Source organism: Ctenopharyngodon idella, chromosome 4, assembly GCF_019924925.1.
Source record: "Ctenopharyngodon idella isolate HZGC_01 chromosome 4, HZGC01, whole genome shotgun sequence".
NCBI classification, from domain to species: Eukaryota; Metazoa; Chordata; class Actinopteri; order Cypriniformes; family Xenocyprididae; genus Ctenopharyngodon; species Ctenopharyngodon idella.
The window spans coordinates 5,487,150-5,505,961 of NC_067223.1; the positions used below are offsets into that span (position 1 = coordinate 5,487,150).

General features: G+C 36.7%; 2 protein-coding genes across 3 annotated transcripts; both read left to right on the top strand.

Annotated features, from left to right (window-relative positions):
• Window positions 1-205: 205 nt before the first annotated feature.
• si:dkey-159a18.1 (sortilin) lies at window positions 206-9,882 on the top strand. The gene is made up of 21 exons (XM_051890911.1): window positions 206-540; window positions 1,169-1,231; window positions 1,457-1,533; window positions 1,735-1,837; window positions 2,293-2,460; window positions 2,579-2,652; window positions 2,744-2,790; window positions 3,477-3,613; window positions 3,737-3,820; window positions 4,206-4,266; window positions 4,852-5,007; window positions 5,718-5,815; window positions 6,280-6,379; window positions 6,457-6,628; window positions 6,745-6,938; window positions 7,941-8,133; window positions 8,219-8,335; window positions 8,427-8,550; window positions 9,035-9,141; window positions 9,281-9,398; window positions 9,525-9,882. The coding sequence occupies exons 1-21, from the start codon at window positions 316-318 to the stop codon at window positions 9,537-9,539; spliced, it is 2,433 nt and encodes an 810-aa protein (XP_051746871.1). The 5' UTR covers window positions 206-315; the 3' UTR covers window positions 9,540-9,882.
• A 747-nt stretch (window positions 9,883-10,629) lies between these two features.
• On the top strand, window positions 10,630-17,858 carry fam3c (FAM3 metabolism regulating signaling molecule C). Of its 2 annotated transcripts, none has more exons than XM_051890922.1 (10): window positions 10,630-10,752; window positions 11,434-11,469; window positions 12,428-12,532; window positions 12,726-12,752; window positions 13,318-13,441; window positions 13,563-13,621; window positions 13,794-13,844; window positions 15,839-15,923; window positions 16,014-16,140; window positions 16,248-17,858. In XM_051890922.1, exons 2-10 carry the CDS (start codon window positions 11,451-11,453, stop codon window positions 16,335-16,337), a joined length of 687 nt encoding a protein of 228 aa, XP_051746882.1. In that variant the 5' UTR covers window positions 10,630-10,752; window positions 11,434-11,450; the 3' UTR covers window positions 16,338-17,858. The 2 variants fall into 2 exon arrangements, with proteins under 2 accessions (XP_051746882.1, XP_051746881.1); XM_051890921.1 differs by having other exon boundaries at window positions 10,657-10,752; window positions 11,408-11,469.
• The last annotated feature ends 954 nt before the right edge of the window (window positions 17,859-18,812 follow it).

Sequence of the window (18,812 nt, forward strand, 5' to 3'; positions counted from 1 at the left end):
ACGAATGATTGAATCCGTCACCAGTTCGCCAAAAACGTAAATTAGTTACGAATTGCCCCTGAGACTGATGTTCTGCGCACACTATGTTGTCTTTAAATGCTGTACACTATGCAATTAATGCTTTGTTAGGCTCGTGCAGCATAAATATCCATCCTGCTGACTCAGAATGATATGCTGTCACTTCACTTTGAGACGCATGCTTGGAGTCTGCGGTGAGTCGATACCCGGACAGTGGCGCTCACTCCTCCTCCAGCGCGCAATCCGCGCAACATCTGAGGCACCAGAAACTTACAGCTTTCTATCTGTCATACAGTCATGAACTGGACACTGCTCGTGTTCGGTAGTGTGTGCTTGGTGGTCCTGGGTGAGGATGCGTTCGTACAAGGGAAGCGCAACGCGCGAACAGTAACCCTCTCTCGGACTGCACAGGGTCACTCGAGACGTAGACGGGACACCTGGACTGGACAACCGCTTTTCACAGCATGCAAGTCTCCACTGTCGCCCAAAGAACAAGAGCTTCTGCTCAGCCACACACACGAGGTGAGAACGATACTAAGTTCACACAATCCAAATACAGTTAATTTATTTATTTATTTATTTATTTTTGGCTGGTTTTTACATTTGACATTGAGATTAATGTCAAATGTGGCCCAGAGTTCATCCTACATTTATGGCGACAACGTTTATAGTCGTGGTAAAAAAAATTATCTACATATTTACTAACAGTTATATATTAGATATTTTAATAACATATTAGTAATTTTAAAATAAAGTTTTTAAAAATATATTTTTTTCGTCCAATGTTGTTTTGGATACTGAAACACTTTTTATTAATATATATACACACACACACACACACACACACACACACATATATATATATATATATATATATATATATATATATATATATATATATACATATATGTATAAGAACCTTATTGTATATATATATATATATATATATATATTTTTTTTTTTTAATATAGGCCTATATTTATTATATAAGGTTCTAGGTTTGGAACAACATGAGGGAGAGTGAATTATGAGAATTTAAATCTCTGTGTGAACTATTCATTTAAATGGCAGACTGAACAGGAAAGTCCACTTTCATCAGTATATGTGCAACTCTTTCCTGTTTTTTTTTTTTTTTTTTTTTTTTTCTCAGACGGGGTTTCATGGTGATGATGGATCCAGTTTCACCCTCACATGGGTTGGAGATGGAATTGGGGTTAGTAATTCTTGCCAAATCATCAAAAGGATAACATTAACTAAAAGATATCCCATCATAGTTGTATATTTTAAGGTTAATGTATTGATAATATGGATGAATATAGTAGCATTTGTCATATTCAGTCATTACATCAAATTCCGTTTGATAAAATGCAATTTGTTTAGTGTGTGAGTATTGTGAAATCATTCAGAAGTAGTGTGAACCCTTTCCTGTCCATCTCAGGTAATCCTGGTTCTTTCCACACTCAGCGCTCCCTCAGATTCATTTTATGAAGGTGGTTCGACACGCCTTTACAGGAGGTCAGTGGTGCATTTTTACCCGTTCTCAAATAACATGGAGCTTTCACTGGCGCTTCTGTTAATCAGCTATGCAACCATGATAATAGGCTGATGCCAATCTCAAAAAAGCCAAATATTGCCATGGTTTATTGGTCTAGCCAAAGATACATTTACATGCAACCAATTGGGACTTTCTTACTGATAAGTTGAAACTTTTTACAGTGATGACTATGGAAAGTCTTTTCATGATATCTCCCATGCCATCAACAACACATTTATAAAGAAAGACTTTGGGATAAGTGCTGGACCTGGGAACCCTCAACAGGTAAATAAATGTGCTAACATGAAGTTTGAAGTCTGTAGCCATGGCTTTATTCTTTGAGAAAGCCACTTGTCTTAACTAATTCTAATTAATTAGTTAATAACTAATAGAAATATATATATAGCAATTAACTTATATCACCTTTGTTCAGTGAAACTTTGTCATTCTTCGTAGTTGTCAATATGTGAGAAATAAGTTTTTTCATTTTGACTCTAGAGAGATTTTGTCCAAACTACAACTGTCTCAAGACAGCTCATCATTTAACGGAAACTGCTATTGACAGCAGCCACATAGTGTCTAAACGTACCACAAACCACAATTTTTTTAAACTTCCTATGAAGTGGGGTTGGTGTGAAGATGATTTCCTGCTGTTTTACTATTATTCTTTTGGACCTTATATATTTCATAGGGTTGTAATTATTTTACCAGAACGATACAACTTTACGTTGCCATTACAGGTGATTCTAACAGCCAACCTGCCTTTCACCGAGACACCAGGAGGAGTTATTCTTACATCAATGGATGCCGGTGTGACGTTCAGATCAGTGCAGCTTCCATTCCACCCGGCACAGGCCATTCAGTTCCACTACCAGGACCCAAAATACCTTGTGGGCATCAGCATTGATGTGAGTAAAGTTTTCCCTCCTGTTTCATCTAGCCCCCTTAACAGGTTTTAAGGTGACTTGAGGTGTGAGGTCTTTACCACCCCCTTATTTTATTTTTATGTACTCGTATTCTCTTTAGGATGGGCTGTGGCTCTCACAAGACTTTGGGAACAGTTGGTCTGAAGTTCATGAAGGAGTTCATATGTTCACATGGTGAGAACAATAACACAAAAATAGGGATCTGAATGAGTTTTATGAATAAATCTGTTTCTGTAAGTAAATATAATTTTTTATTCCTTTCAAGGGGATCTGGAATTACTCTTTTCTTCAGTTCCAGCCCAAAAGGAACAGGTGCATCTAGTGCAATCTTCTTTGTGATACACTTTTAATATAACAGAAAAAAAATTGGTCATTAATTTTAAAGGATTAGTTCACTTTAAAATGAAAATTACCCCAAGCTTTACTCACCCTCAAGCCATCCTAGGTGTATATGACTTTCTTCTTTCTGATGAACACAGTCTGAGTTATATTAATAAATATCCTGACGCATCCAAACTTTATAATGGCAGTGAACGGGACCAACGAGTATGAGCTGAAGAAAGTGCTTCCGTCTACATACATCATAAACATACCCATACTGTCACATGGCTCCTTGGGGTTAATAAAGGCCTTCTGAAGTGAAGCGATGAGTTTGTGTAAGAAAAATATCCATATTTAACAAGTTATAAAGAAAAATATCTAGCTTCTGCCAGACCGCCTTCCGTATTCAACTTAAGAAGAAAGTGTAACTGACTGACGCGGAAGGTGGTCTGGTGGAAACTAGATATTTTACTTTATAACTTGTTAAATATGGATATTTTTCTTACACAAATGCATCACTTCTCTTCAGAAGGCCTTTATTAACCCCCCAGAGCTGTCATATACACCTAGGATGGCTTGAAGGTAAGTAAAGCTTGGGGAAATTTTCATTTTAAAGTGAACTAATCCTTCAATTGACTTTATACATTAATTAACTCTATTAATTGTGTTTGAACCAGTGGAGGCAGCAAGACGAGGTGAGCTTATTCTGAGACGGACACAGGATTTTGGCAAAACCTTTGCCACCATCGCCAAGAACATCTTCTCTTTCGGATACATTGGTGGCTTCCTGTTTACCTCAGTCATGGAAAAACTGGTGTGGATCATTACAGACAACATGCGCACTCAAGCATGTGTTCACACACATGAACACACTATATGTTGCCCTTCTGTAAGAATCATCATGGCATGCTTGATTTACGAGATGTTGTGTTCACAGGGTTCTCCCCGTGTCATCTATGTGTCCTCAGACCAGGGTGACCATTTCAAAAAAGCTCAGTTACCATCAGCCACTACAGAGCAGGTGTGAACAACACACACAAGCTTGAACACACTTATAATACAAAGTATAAATAAATGTATTTATAATTAATTTATTTGAATTATACATACAAATTATGTATTATTTATTATTATTATTATTATTATTATTAAATGTATTTATAATTATTTGTTTTAAATATATATATATATATATATATATATAATATAAAGTGTATTTTTTCATAAATATGTTTTGAGAAATGTATGTGAGCTGTGCCATTACTCCCTTCACCCTTCCAAGTTGCTCCTGCTGATTTGACAGCAAATAAAACCTGTTATAACCTCTCACAAAGTTGATTCAAGAGCTACACACACTCACAACACTGTATGCAACTCTTTAACTCACTGTTGATGTCTGTTTGCAGTTCTACTCTGTTCTGGACGGCGACGAGGACATGATCTTCATGCATGTGGACAACCCTGGAGGTGCTGTTTCACGCTTTTTAACTTCCTTTATTCCTCTTTCCCCATACTGTCAGTGCTGTAAAAAAGAAGTATTATTATTTAACAGCTCAACCACTGTTGCTGTCAGTTTAACAGTGTGGAGGCAAGACTTGTCAAGCGAGTTTCATTTTGTGCTGACATGTCATAGACTGTCTCTGCACAAGTTGCTAGGCTCTTTTGGGTCAGGGTGTACGCTATTCATCTTTGAGTCCGGAGGTCTTTGTGCAGTGACGATCACTGGAAACAGATAAGAGTGAGGATGGTGTAGTCTTTCAGCCAGAGGAACACTAGAGAAAATCGCACACAAAAACACCCCTCGTTGTTTTTACATGTATGTATGACATACAGATGCAGTACATGGCTCATGTGAAGAGTTATCTTATTTCCCATCATGCTTTTACATCTGTTTCTCACTGGACGTTCGATTCACGTTTTGTCACACGAAGCCGGTTAGATGGGTTTGCTGTGTGTTTGAATAATGATGCTTATGGCTGATCTCTTATCTCGCATGAGAGAAAGCTGCGTCGGCGGAGTGTTTGTTTGTGATGTGATCTCACATGCTTACAGAAGACACATATTTTGGGACAATCTATACCTCTGATGACCGTGGAATCCTGTATTCTAAGTCTCTGGAGCGCCACCTGTTCGGCGGTGAGGGGAAGAGCGATTTCACTAACGTTACATCCTTGAGAGGGGTCTATTTCACCAACATACTGGAGAAGGGTATGAACATTTGTTTCATGTTTTTTTCAGTTGTCCTTAAAGGGTTAGTTCACCCAAAAATGAAAATTTTGCATCAAGGATATTTGATGTGCTCCATAGATGTGTGTTGAGCAATGTATATATGTTAATAAAAGCCATAATTGTCAGAGTTTTGTTCAGTTTTGTCATTCTTAAGTTGACCTAGTTTCCCTGTTTGTCTGATTATTCATTCTGTTCACCTGTTTTCTAATTATTTAGCCTATTAGTCCCTTGTTTGGTTTAGCATTTATACTCCTTGTGTTCCTGTCTGCATTAATGTTGAGGTGTGTGTGACCCATTTTCCTGCATGTTCCTGAGTGAGTTTTATATTAAAGACTGTTTCCTAATCCCTTGGTCTTCTTGCGCTGCTTATACCTAACCACCCGTAACAATAATCACAATCACTTGATTTATATGGATTTCTTTTACAATCTCATTATGAATTTTTTGAAGTTTCAAAGTTTTAGTGGAATGGAGGGACAGAAATTGCTTAGGTTTCATTAAAAATATATTTATTTGTGTTTCGAAGATGAATGAAAGTCTAGTGGGTTTGGAATGGAATAAGGGTAAGTAAATGATGACAGAATTTTCATTTTTGGGTGAACTAACCCTTTTAGTACCAAATAGCCAATCACACTTGTAACAGTGCTGAAGTCATCACTAAAAGATGTCATACTCCTCTTGGGCTGCAGATGGACGCATTCGTTCAGTCATTTCGTTTGACAGAGGTGGCCGATGGAGATTTCTGAAGAAGCCAGAGAATGTGGATTGTCCAGAAAACTCAGAAAAGGTAACAGATGAGGAGTGATTAGAAATTTTATCTGTTGAAGTTCTGATGAGCACAGTTTTCTTTGCTCTGTTTCCTGTTCAAACAGGAAGTTGGAGAAGAACATTTTGAACATATTTTTAAAATGAGCCAATATTGGACGAACATTTTTCAAAAGAAAAAGCCTATTTTAAACATGTACATGTGCTAAAAATGTTTATGAATACAGTGGCATATAGATTTGACGATTGAGATGTAACGGAAGTCGTGATGTAATGGAAGTAGTGAAAGATGTATTCTTCAGTATTGTGATGAAAATCTAAGTGAAACGGATTATCAAAAAAGAAAAAATGTAGGGCATGGGTTTGTTTCTATCTACTGGCTGTTGATTGGATCGACGCAGATCTGAATACAAGCTTGCAGAAAATAGATAGTGTGAATTTTCATTTTAGGCAGACTTTAAATGTTACTGTAAATGTGTGTTCCAGTGTAACCTGCACATCCACGGAGAGCACAGTCACTTCAGCGGAATCACTCCCATGCTGCCTCTCTCTGAACCCACCGCCACTGGTCTGGTCATCGCCCATGGTACTGGTCCCTCCCCTCTATCCTAACCAATTCCATCTTGCCCAACAAACTGGTCTAAATGTTAAATGTTACTGCAGGCAGTGTAGGAGACTCCATTTCATCTGCCCGGCCAGATGTGTATGTGTCTGGGGACGGAGGTTACACCTGGTGGGGGACTCTGAGAGGACCTCACCACTACAGCATCCTGGACTCTGGAGGCCTGATAGTGGCAGTGGAGGCGCATGGAGACAGAAAGATCAGCTCCATAAAGTAACACCATCACTTGCCCTGTTAAATGGAGTTGTATTGCACAAGTTCTGAAAATCATTTGAAAGGTAATTTGTGGTCGCTGTCGTATATGACTATGTGTGTCTGGATGTTTTCAGGTTTTCCACAGATGAAGGACAATGCTGGAAGACATTTAATTTCACAGACCACCCGATCTTCTTGGCAGGACTGGCATCAGAGCCGGGCACTAAGACAATGAATATCAGCATTTTCGGCTACCGCCCAGATGATGATGATCAGCCCATGTGGGTGGCTGTCACCATAGACTTTGAGCACCTGATCAACAGAGAATGTAAGAAACTTTTCAAGAATTATGGGCAGAATTCAAATAATAAGCATCATATAAATGTCATCAAGGCTCAGACCAGTGTTGGGGAAAGTTACTTTTAAAAGTAATGTGTTACAATATTGCATTACTCCCTAAAAAAGTAACTAATTGCTTTTTACGGAAAGTAAACTTTTGCGTTACATTTTCTAATCTGGGCTTGTTTTTTTTTTTTGTTCTATTTTTGGCAAATGTAAAGGCCCTTTCACACCAAAAGTGAAATGAATAAGCCTGAAGGAAATGCAAAAAAAGTAATGCATTACTTTACTAGTTACTTAAAAAAGGAATCTAATTACGTAACTCACATTACTTGTAATGCGTTACCCCCAACACTGGCTCAGGCACACCAAATCGACATTAAAGAATTTGCGGCGATGATTGTAGTGTCGCTTCACGTCGCTTACGTCTGGGCCAAAAAATTGCACTTGAACATATGGCAAAGCCAACGTGCAACAAGCACATATATTTTGAACCTGCATTAGAGGAAATAACTCTCCATACCAGCAGGTGGCAGTAGTACTGGTTGTACTGGTTCGCTAAGATGAATAGCCAATCAGAGTGATCTCTCTCACCTACGTGCTGTGTCGCCGATTCAACATGCTCAAGGCCAACAGACGCTCAATGACAGCCCGAAGTTATTCAACCATTGACTTGCCATTGCTGCATTAAAAAGGAAATTACAGTTCCTTTGTAAATCTAAATTTTTACAATCTTGTTCTGAGTTGTTGCTAGGTGGTTGCTTATTGGCTCAAGTCTCTATGATATTCTAGTCCCTTAATAATTCTTTATTATAAGAAAATAAGATTTTTTTTCACCAGTTTTATCAACTACCAGGTGAAATCATGAGTATGATTGCTTAGAAAAATAACACCATTGCTCACACTACTCAAGATCATTCATATCTGTACCACAAATGTGGCAATTTAAAACATATGTTTAGGGGTTTGTTCAAATCATCATATTTCCTAGGTGGTGAACAGGACTATGTGAAGTGGTTGGCGCACTCTGACTACGACTCCGACCCAGAAACAGACGGATGTCTCTTGGGCTACAAGGAGACATTTAGAAGACTGAAAAAACTTTCAGCATGTAGAAATGGGAGAGGATATGTGGTCAGCAGGCAGCAGCACCCGTGTCTTTGCACTAGAGAAGATTTCATGTGGTAGGAAAAACTGCATGACACTGAGGTTTTGACTTCTGATTGTGACCAAACAAAAATGTTTTCTGAACATCTCTCCTGTCAACAGCGACTATGGCTTCTATCGGCATGAAAACAGCTCAGAGTGTCTCCCACAGCCTGACTTCCTGAATCAAACCCAGGATATTTGCTTAGATGGGGAGCTAGAGGACTTTCAGACTTCAGGGTGATTAAATACATCTTGTTTTCTATTTCTAACAAATTCCTAAATGCATACACACACTTTACTGTTATAATTATACCACTGTGTCAAACAGGTATCGTAAGATTCCCGGCGATAAATGTGAGGGTGGTTTCAGCCCTCCAAGAAACAATGCTTTCAAAAAGAATTGTGGGAAAGACGGTTCACCTTCTTCCTCAAATTTGCATACTGAGAGATCAGTAAGTGGTCCATTTCTGACAATCATTATGCATCATAGAGTGGCCAAAAACATTCAGTAAAAATCTTTTTATAGACATTTTGGGGCTATTCTTTGAGGATGGATGTTACATACAATATGAAGAGCATAAATACTTTTAATAAGTAAAATTTGCATATGCAATATCAACAAGAGTGGTGTATTTTGGAAAATCAGCATGGCTGTCATTCAACTGCATGTGTGATATTTTCAATAGTTCAAAAAACAAGATGTTAACATTGAGTAACTTAGATTGTGGTCCCAAAAGTGTGTCTATTTTTGCTTTGTCTGTTTTTTTTAATTTTTTTATTACTCATTTATAAAGACTAATTTGCCGCAATCTATGGTTTAACAATATAACTGCAGATCGAGTCAGATAAAATTCCCTCCACCAATGCACAGACTAAAATATAAGACCCTTCATTATTGTTGATAAATAAATGTACTTACTGTCCTTTTATTTGCAGCCAGGCATGCTGGTTCTTATTGTGGCATGTACTTGTGTAGGGGTCATTGGTTTGGTTATTACTGCCGCTTTAATAATCACTTCAAGGAAAATAAACTGTAGGCAAAGGTAAGGTAACATGATAATAACATGATTCATTGGTTTTTGTGTTCGATATTACATCCATTTAAAGCCATATTCAGTATCTGACATACAGATTGCCTTGCAGAAGTCACATTCTCTTCTGGTCAAATTCTGTCCCCTGCAGGTCACCTGCGTATCGCTTTTCTGCTCTGCAACTCCAAGAAGATGATCTGTATGTTAGCAATGAGAGCAGCCCTAATGGCAAAATAAATGGTTTCCAGGTCCAGGAGGATTCAGATGATGTGAGCTTGATAAATCAAACAATATTATCCTCTCCTGCATCCATTCAATTTGACTGTTTATATTTATTTAAAATTAAACGCATTATAACCCCCCCCCCCTCCTGACCTTTTTTATCTTTTCTTTAGGATCTCATTGAATGAACACCATATGAATTGGGAACTACTCAGGCTTTGCAGACAGGTGTGAATCTCAAGCCCAGGCACTGTAACTGGACAATAAACGCCTAGAAATAATGGCAAACTGCAAATGATATCTTGCTGCGGTCAGGTTCTTGTTTTGTTCTATGAAGTGTCTTATACTGAGACCAGAGGATAATGTATCATTACGAGTGAATTTACCTTCAGACTCTCTGTCTTTTGCACTGGAATAATTCATATTCCCTCAAGCTGCTGCTGTCAATCCTCCTTGAGCTTTGGGACTATGTATTTTTAAATAGACCAATCTACTGTTTTTGAATTGTAAATAAATTAAAATGCATTTAAACAGCCTGCATTATTTATGCTCTTCCTATCATCCACATTTAAATAATTGTTTTATTACACCATGTTAAGTATATTTATATTACAGAGTATATAATTATAAAACAATTTGATAGTTTTTAAATAGCTTGACATAGAATAAAGAATGTTACATTGCGGAATAGTGCAGAAAATTGCTCTACCACTGTAGCTAATACAATACCACTATAGAATAATGTCAAATGAGAAGGAGACCAAACAGTTGTGTCTTTGAAAAACAAATAAACCACACACCTCACATGAACATACATTCACATCACACGTTGTTAACACATACTACACTAGTACACACCAACAGGCACCAGACACTCACACATCTTCACTAAAACACCGATCTGAAACAACCTGTATTGCTATAAAATATTCTTGGATCTTGAGTCAAATTATAAACTAAAGTAAGCTGTGCTTAAATAGGAAATTATAGATATTTAGTGTGGACAGCATATGTGAATATACTGTATGTTCAATAATATACACAGACAATGGACTGATAAACACTTCAGAGACACGCAATTCAAAGACAATAGTGTGTGTACTACCTCCATTCTTTATGTATAATGTAAGTCATTTATTTTATTATTATTTTGTCATGTACACGAAAAAAATAATTATAAAATAATATTTTGTTCAAATACCAACTAAAGCTTACTTTAGTTAAAGACTTCAGGATGAAACTGATACGCACTACGCAGTGGGCGGACCTCCTGTAGGACACGCCCCCGCATTGACGTTTCGGTCTCAAACACACGTACACACACCCACGCTCCTCCTTGAAAGTGAACCCGGATGTGTCGGGACATTCAGCACTGTGTCGCCGTGGCACCCAGGACATCAGGTACTTCTTTCTGTTCTCCTCGACTTTATCAGTGTAACAGTAGATCAGCTGGGTTACATGCTTTTGAATTCGTACTCGCTTTTCTTTGTTTGAAGGTTTATTCTTGTGTTTTGTTTATATTTTCGTCGCATGCTAATGGCTACTTTCACTTTATTGCTGTCAACTTAACACCTTAACAACACTCTAAAACCGTTTAGGGTTTTAATTCGCTCCTGCCAACTTTGTCAGGCATAATAAGAAGTTTTGAGGATGTATGTGTTTGTTTAAAGCTAACATTTAGTTTTTTTTAATTGGCTGATGTGGACCTGAATCCTTATCAGACATCAGGAGCTTATGAGCTTGTACTTCCATTTGCCACCTAATACAAGTGATCGCAAATAGGGGTATTAATATGATTAATATTTTTTTAAATGGCCAGTGCTTATACTGATATCTTAGTAAGTATAATTCTGAACGCTGGTTTTAAACAATATTTACTTAAAATTTACTAAAATATTTAAAAACAGATGTTGTGCCTGGGTGTTTCAATGTGTCTTTTTTCACAAACAACTTGATAATCTGGATTACATTCCTGCTAGTAATATAAGTAGTGTAGTAGCTGAAATATTTGGGAATTCAGGCTTTTGTTAAATGATGACATTTGATCTCACGTCAGGTGTCTGGATCTCCGTGTGTTTACAGTTACTTGCTGAGCCTTCATGATGATGCGAGCAGGAGGTTTGTTCCTTTTCTTTTTAGTATAAACTCTGCTGAAATATATATCACATGTAACCAAAGGCAAATATTTGCACAGTTGCCACTGACAATAAGTCGTTGTAATGTGTGTGAATACTTGTAGTAAATAGTTTTGCTTGAAGACATTGTAAAATTGCACTAATCCTAATCCAGTTATGGTTTACTGTACAAAAGTATACAAAAATTAAAGTTAAAATGAAGTATAATATTATATTATAAATGAAGGCCATAATATTACAATGATAACTATGGACTTCATAAGTTTAAAGGTGCATTGTGTAAAATTTGGGATTATCTATTGACAGAAATGCAATATAATATACATAACTATGTTTTCAGTGGTGTATAAAGACCTTACATAATGAACCGTAATGTTTTTATTACCTTAGAATGAGGCATTTCTATCTACATACACCGCAGGTCCCCTTACATGTTAAGTTGCCATTTTGCGCCTGCATGTTTCTACAGCGGCCCTAAACGGACAAACTTTTCTACACAGCGCGTTTAGTCACTACGTTGTTCTTCTTCTAAATCGTTCCTGTTTTTAGAGGCAGCTTGCATCGTCACTACGTTGAATACGCACAAAGTAGTAGTAGTAGTTGTCTGGTTTATTAGAAGCATTTATTAGAAGTAAGAAGAAACCTCATTGCTTGACTGGCTAACATACTCTCTGCTGTCTCAGACGACGACATCTTTGACTTGTGTCGGCCAGACGGCCACCGTAGCCTCTCTATTTTGCTTCGAAAGGAAGGGGTGAGCTGCCGTTGGTTGCAGTTTGCAACCTCACTGCTAGATGCTGCTAAAATTTACACACTGCACCTTTAAGAATATGCTAAGCTTGGTTTTGACAATTTAGGTTACTAAATATTTATTTTCTTTGTACTATTTGCATTAAGCATTGTTTTCCATTTGTTTGTTTTTTTTTGTTTTGTTTTTACAGGACTTTTGAAACTCGCTGTGCTGGTTTCTATTTCCTTTCTGGCTGTGTTCCTGGCCTTTGAGCTATTACAGAGTAATATGAATCTTAATATGGGGAAAGTCTTTGGTGAGTTTATTCATGCAGCCATCTTCTGCAGCATCCATCACACACACAAGACCTGAAGTTTAAATTGCACACATTTTCTGTTAGTAAAGTAACCTAAATTGCTTGTTTAGTTAATAAATGGCTTAGATTTATCATCTTTTAGTGTTTTACATGGCACGTTGCTATCGGCTAATCGACATGTGTTTCTCTACAGCACGATATGCACCTGCAGAGACTGTCCGTGAGTACATATTTAATTTTAGTTTTTTACAGGATGGTGAAAATAAGTTCTATTACTTGATCCTCCTGGGCTCTTCCTGTACTTTTGTTTAGAACTCCGTATAAAATTAAACGATGCAGATAAAAATATGGAATAAAATAGCAAACGGAGCTGTTCACAACTCAATCATAACTTTGCATATTAATGCAGAGTATTAACAATATGAATGATTCATATGTAGATTAATGGTGTGTGTGACATGAATAGTATGAAGGTCTTAGAGTCCTGATATCAGGGACAATGTTCCATAGTATGCAGGTGGCATTTGCTTAGTCATTTGATAAAGTATGTGTGTTTGGGTGTGGTCTTCTTTTTATAATTTACTCTAGTTGAGAAATATGTCACAAGACATAATAAACAGTGTGATATTGATTCAGCATGAAGATATTGGTCTGGTATACGTGTACATGGATAAACAGTTAATAAATAATCCAGACAGAGGGCAAGAACATGTTTAAAAATGAATTTTTTTTCTCAAATAGGACAGACGTCTCTATGTTTATGTATGTATTCTTATTGTTTTCAGCAACCAGGCCACCGCGCCACAAATGCGGCCTTTCTAAATCATGTCCTGAGGACCATTATGCCTTTAAGATCACCAGTGGAGCAGCCAGTGTAGTCGGCCCGAAAATGTGTTTTCAGGACAATGTGTAGGTTTTACACGCAATTGAAAAATACAAATCCTGACTTCTGAATGAAATTTAGCTTGGTGCATCAGTGGAAACATGAGAAGAATTTGACGGCTGCTGTTTGAACTCTTTCTTTTATCAGATTAATGAGCGGAGTGAAGAACAACGTTGGACGTGGTATAAACATCGCATTGCTCAACGGTACACCTCCTTTTTGTCTTTAAAAACATGTTGATGCTGAAACCTTTCTAAGTGAACACAGTGGCAGTGTAGGCAAATTTGTGTTTTATGGTTAGTTTAGTGTATGTATTGTGAAGTCAAATCCAGTAGATACTGAGACAATTTGGACTGCATTAATCCACATTTTTTACAGGGAAGACTGGCGAGCTGACCAAGACTGATTCCTTTGACATGTGGTCTGGAGGTAAATGTGCTTCTACACCCCATCTCTGGTTTCCATATGCAGATTTTGCATGTGCCGGTGATCTAGTCACAAGTGCATAGTGCATTCTCAAACTTTTTGACAACCTATTGGTCCTCTATTGTCCAAGGCATTATTCGAAGGCCCCCATGTAGGCCTAGGGACAAATCTAGCAACTTTTTGGACAAACCTTATTTAGATTCTGTGACTCGCCCACTGATCTATATTTATATTAATATAGATTGGTGGACTCGCTAGTATGACGTCATTTAGCGACCAGTTTTAGATACTTTCAGCTGAAAGCAATTGGCAACACTGGTTTTGTTACAAGTTGTTCACACATTGTCAATAAAAACAAAAAAGAGATTAATACATAAAATTTTTACATATAAAATTAAAATAATTAAATTTCATAATTCCTTTCTTTTTCGTAATTAATTTCTTTTCTTCAGCATTCACACTCTTTACGACCAATGACTTTTACAGTCGTTCATGATTACGGGATAAGGTTTTTTCTTTTAATTATTTTTTACTCACAAATAACAATTTCTACCTGATAAAATATTTTACTGCCTGACCTATTTATAATAGTAATTTCCATGACTTTTCCAGGTCTAGAAATCACAATTTTAAAATTCCCTCATATGGTTGTCAAAGACTGTGAGAACCCTTATTCTTAAATAAAAATGGCAGATGTTGAGGGAACAAATTTAACTAAGAAATACGACAAATGTTTTTAAAGGTTTTAGGCCTCGTCTCACAAACAGGACTTAGACTAAGCCAGGAGTAAGTCATAGTTGAATTAGGACATTTTAAGCAGCTTTTTGAAATGTGCCTTAGTTAAAATTGCCTTAGCATCTTGAGACAAAACAATGGCACACTGACATATTTTAAGATATGTCAGTGCATGCTGTTTTCTGTTAAGACAGCTCAAACATCCATTTTAATCTGGGACTAGTCTTAAAGGTCCAGTGTGTAATATTTAGAAAGATCTATTGACAGAAATGCAATATAATATACAGTTAAATCAAATATTATTCAGACACTAGATTATTTTTTTTTTCCACTAGTGGGGCAGGACACTATAGTTCATTTATGTAAGTGAGGATAGCAAAATAAAGTAAACTGTGACATATTATACCCTAAAATTCTTCATACAGTGGACTACCAGTAAAATTGATAAAAATTTGGGACCAAAAATTATTCAGACACTTTGACCTGACCATGTTTTTGCTTAAGTGTTATCTGACATAATTAAGATTATTTTTTTCTGACACAGTTTAACTCTGAGATCTTGTCATATTTTATTACCATTTTTTTTTAAACTGTAGTGAATAAATTGTAATAATGAATGAAATGTTCAAGGTGTCTGAATAAATTTTGGTTTGACTGTACTATGTTTTCAGTGGTGTATAAAGACCTTACATAATGAACCGTTATGTTTTTATTACCTTAGAATGAGCCATTTCTATCTACAGACAGGTCCCCTTACATTGAATTCACCATTTCTAGAGTAGCCCTAAACGGACAAACTGCTCTACAGAGCACGTTTGCCTAACTGGCTACTCTCTGCTGTCTCAGACGACGACATCTTTATCCTGTGTCAGCCACTGAAGCTTCTCTGTGTGCTTCAAAAGGGAGGGATGAGCAGTAGACTGAGCTGTTGGTTGCAATTCACAACCTCAATTTACACACTGCACCTTTAAGCCATGTCTGTGAAACCAGGCATTAATGTTTATTTTAAATTTTAAATCATCTTGCGGCCCGTGTGCTAAGGCTTCCTGGTTGCTGGTGGGTTCTGGCCTCCTGTTTGAGAACCACTGTTTTAATTGGCTCACAAGAGACTTATATTAATACCAGTTGTAAACAGGGCCACTCTGTCATAGTTTCATTGGTAAGGGCTCATTTGTAGTAGTTATTTATGTGCATTTCCCTTTGAGTCGCTTACAAAACGTAATCTCTTTAAATATTAATTTTAAACGTTCTTTCTCGTCTAGATGTGAACCTGCTCATCAAATTCTTGAAGGAAATAGAAGATGGAAGCATTGTCATGATGGCCACTTTCGATGATCCTGCAACAAAGTGAGCCGCTTCACTACATTTTTGGTCAAACCTTTACAGATCTGTCTCGGTTTATATATTTATTGCATTTATTTTTTTGATTATGTACAGGCTGAATGAAGAGGCCAGAAATCTGATTGCAGATTTGGGAAGCTCAAGCATCAGCATACTGGGCTTCAGAGATAACTGGGTGTTTGTTGGAGGCAAAGGGATCAAAACAAAGAGCCCCTTTGAGCAGGTAAATTTGCCTTTCAGGCTGCAGCCCCCACTAATGAGGGGCCATGTCCTGTTCAAATTTTGGAATAATAGTTGAAGTATCTAATAAACCATCTCGTCCATCTCCAGCACATCAAGAACAACGCAGAGACCAACAAATATGAAGGCTGGCCAGAAGTTTTGGAGATGGAAGGATGCATTCCTATAAAACACGAGTGAAATCAACTTCTCACTGTATTTAAAATGATTTAGCTTTTCATGTACAGCCTGAAAAAGATTGAAGAACTCACAATTGAACATATGCAATTGTGGTTTTGTTTGATTGGCATTGTCAATGACGAAAGTAAGAGTAGAATAGACTTTAAATTTGAAGTCTTAAATCTTACCATTAGAGCTCCTGAGTGTTTGCCACTCTGTATATGTATTTATTTAACAGGGTTCCCACTCTTTTTGAATTTCCACTACTTCCATTACATAATCACTAGATAAGGATTTTTAAACTCATTTTAAATGGATTTAACTCACAAAGAGCATTATGTTGCAATGTTTTCAAAAAAAAAAAAATATATAAAAATATATATTTACTATAGAAATCTCCACAACTTTAAAGTAATTGTTGTGAATTTTTCCAGCCCTGAAAATTGTAAATTGCTTGTGGGAAGCAGGATTTGTAGGTTTTATTGTTCTAACTGGTCCATAAAACAGCAAGTTTTCTGCCATTTGCAAGGCTCCAGTGTCATAAGGAGATGATCAGATTTACTTTGTTGTCTTGTGTACTGCTTTTTTTTTTTTTTCCCAAAAAAAATTAGGTAGGGGTTTGCTCTTTTTTTTCTTTCTTTTATTTATCACTGCACTATGACACTCTAAATGTTGATCAGATTGTATTGAAGATAAATGGATGAGGGCTGCTGTTACCAAAATAATGTTTTATTTCTTTTTTGTTTGTAGTTATATTTATGTTTTTTACTGGCAGCAGGATTTTGACTGTTGGGCTTTATTCCTGAAGGCAGATGTTTTTTTTTCTTTTCTTTTAAATCCTTGAATTTTGAAACTGCCCATATCTCTGGTGTGATGTGATTGGGGGGGGGGGATTGTAAAACTACTGTCACCAGTTGTATGCTTTGTTGTTTTTAATATCTTTTGGGAATGTTGTTACATTTGAGGTGTTGTTGCATTCAAACATTTCCATCAGTTGTGTTGGCAGTCCATCTGGTATCTGCATATTCTGAGATTGAGTAGTACATCTAGCAGCTGTTAAGATGCAATTAGTGTTCATATCAAGCAATAATATCATTCAAAATAACTGCTTTCATCCCTGAATGTGCCTTCTGCAGTATCAGTGGTATGTGTTTTCCTACCAGATCGTAAAATGTCCAACAATTATTGAGGAATTAGAATGCAAAACCATCATTTCTACTTGTTAATTTTATAATTCCCCGCACAATTTTAACTATATACTGTGAAGTCGTGGAATGAAACCCTTTTCTTTTGTAAGAAGCATGTTGTGTGCCTTTTTTTCTTTTTTACCAACAATGATCAGATATGCTAAGTGATTTTGTGTGAAATTCTTGATGTTGCATGTCATTGCCTTAATATGTAAAGCTGTTTTGAGGATTTCTTTAGTGTAAATTAAATTTAAATCAGATTGTGTATTGCGTGATTGCAGACACTTTCCCAATGGCTGAAAGATTTTTTTTTTTTTTTTTTTAAAGATGTTTCATATAAAATAAGTTGAGCAAATGGTTGTTGGTTTCATTCCTGGGTTTTGTCTTACCTCTGTTTAGATTAAGGCTGAGAACCCCCAAGAATAACCCTAGCATCTGTTCTGCCTCATCAAAGCAAGATGCACACATCCAAATTGGCACATGTGTTTATAAAGGAGATTGTGGATTCCTGGAAGGCCTCCATTCAGTTCTCATTGGCCTAAGAAAAGACCAGAGAAGGTTTCAAAGTACACAGCTGCACAAGAGATGGTGCATTTCACTCTTGTCAGCTTAACCGATGAAAATCATTTCTCTCAATAACAGATTTATTCCATTCTGAAAATATCAAAATATATATAGGTATTGATGTAGGCAACAATATAATGTACAGACCCAGTCTATACAAATGTCAATTTGTTATTGGCTGAGAACTACTTTTATGCCATCAATGAATACCTTATATTCTGACAAGTCACATTTAAAAACTATATCTCCTTGTCTCCATTTTTGAATGCTCTAAAACAAATGACTAGTGGGAAGTTCTGAACGTGAAGTGCTCTGAAACATGGTAATTAATTCATTTATCCTGCAGCATGTGTCCTTCCCCTCCACCTGCTCAAATCCAGCATCATTATTATGGCATGTAGATATATAACCACTATTTACAAGTGCATACAACACATCCATGAAATCCAGAGGGAGAGAATTTGAGAATTGGGAGGGAGCTTGTACAGCTGTACAACTGCTTAAAATGTTCCAGGTTCAATGCTGTCAGTTACTTCAGAATAATTTCGAACTCTTTGGTTTCTAATAAACAAATAATAAAAATACTAATAAAAAATAACGTGTACGCTGTACAAAAAACGTGTTATTTAAGCTGTAACCGTTGTTGTCAAACTCTTCAGTTGGTCTAACTTACTTTTCTAGTCAAATTTGTTTGTTTCTTTGCCAAGTAATAATGGCCGTTTTAATGTACATTATACTGCTTGGT

What these genes read in the sequence shown, in the direction of transcription:
- si:dkey-159a18.1 (XM_051890911.1), top strand. Translation starts at nt 316, where the DNA reads ATGAACTGGACACTGCTCGTGTTCGGTAGTGTGTGCTTGGTGGTCCTG. An exon ending in GTCCAGAAAACTCAGAAAAG is followed by an intron (nt 5,816 to 6,279) that starts GTAACAGATGAG and finishes TGTGTGTTCCAG; the next exon opens with TGTAACCTGCACATCCACGG. An exon ending in AAAATAAACTGTAGGCAAAG is followed by an intron (nt 9,142 to 9,280) that starts GTAAGGTAACAT and finishes TGTCCCCTGCAG; the next exon opens with GTCACCTGCGTATCGCTTTT.
- fam3c (XM_051890922.1), top strand. An exon ending in TGCACCTGCAGAGACTGTCC is followed by an intron (nt 12,753 to 13,317) that starts GTGAGTACATAT and finishes TATTGTTTTCAG; the next exon opens with CAACCAGGCCACCGCGCCAC. An exon ending in ATGTGTTTTCAGGACAATGT is followed by an intron (nt 13,442 to 13,562) that starts GTAGGTTTTACA and finishes TTCTTTTATCAG; the next exon opens with ATTAATGAGCGGAGTGAAGA.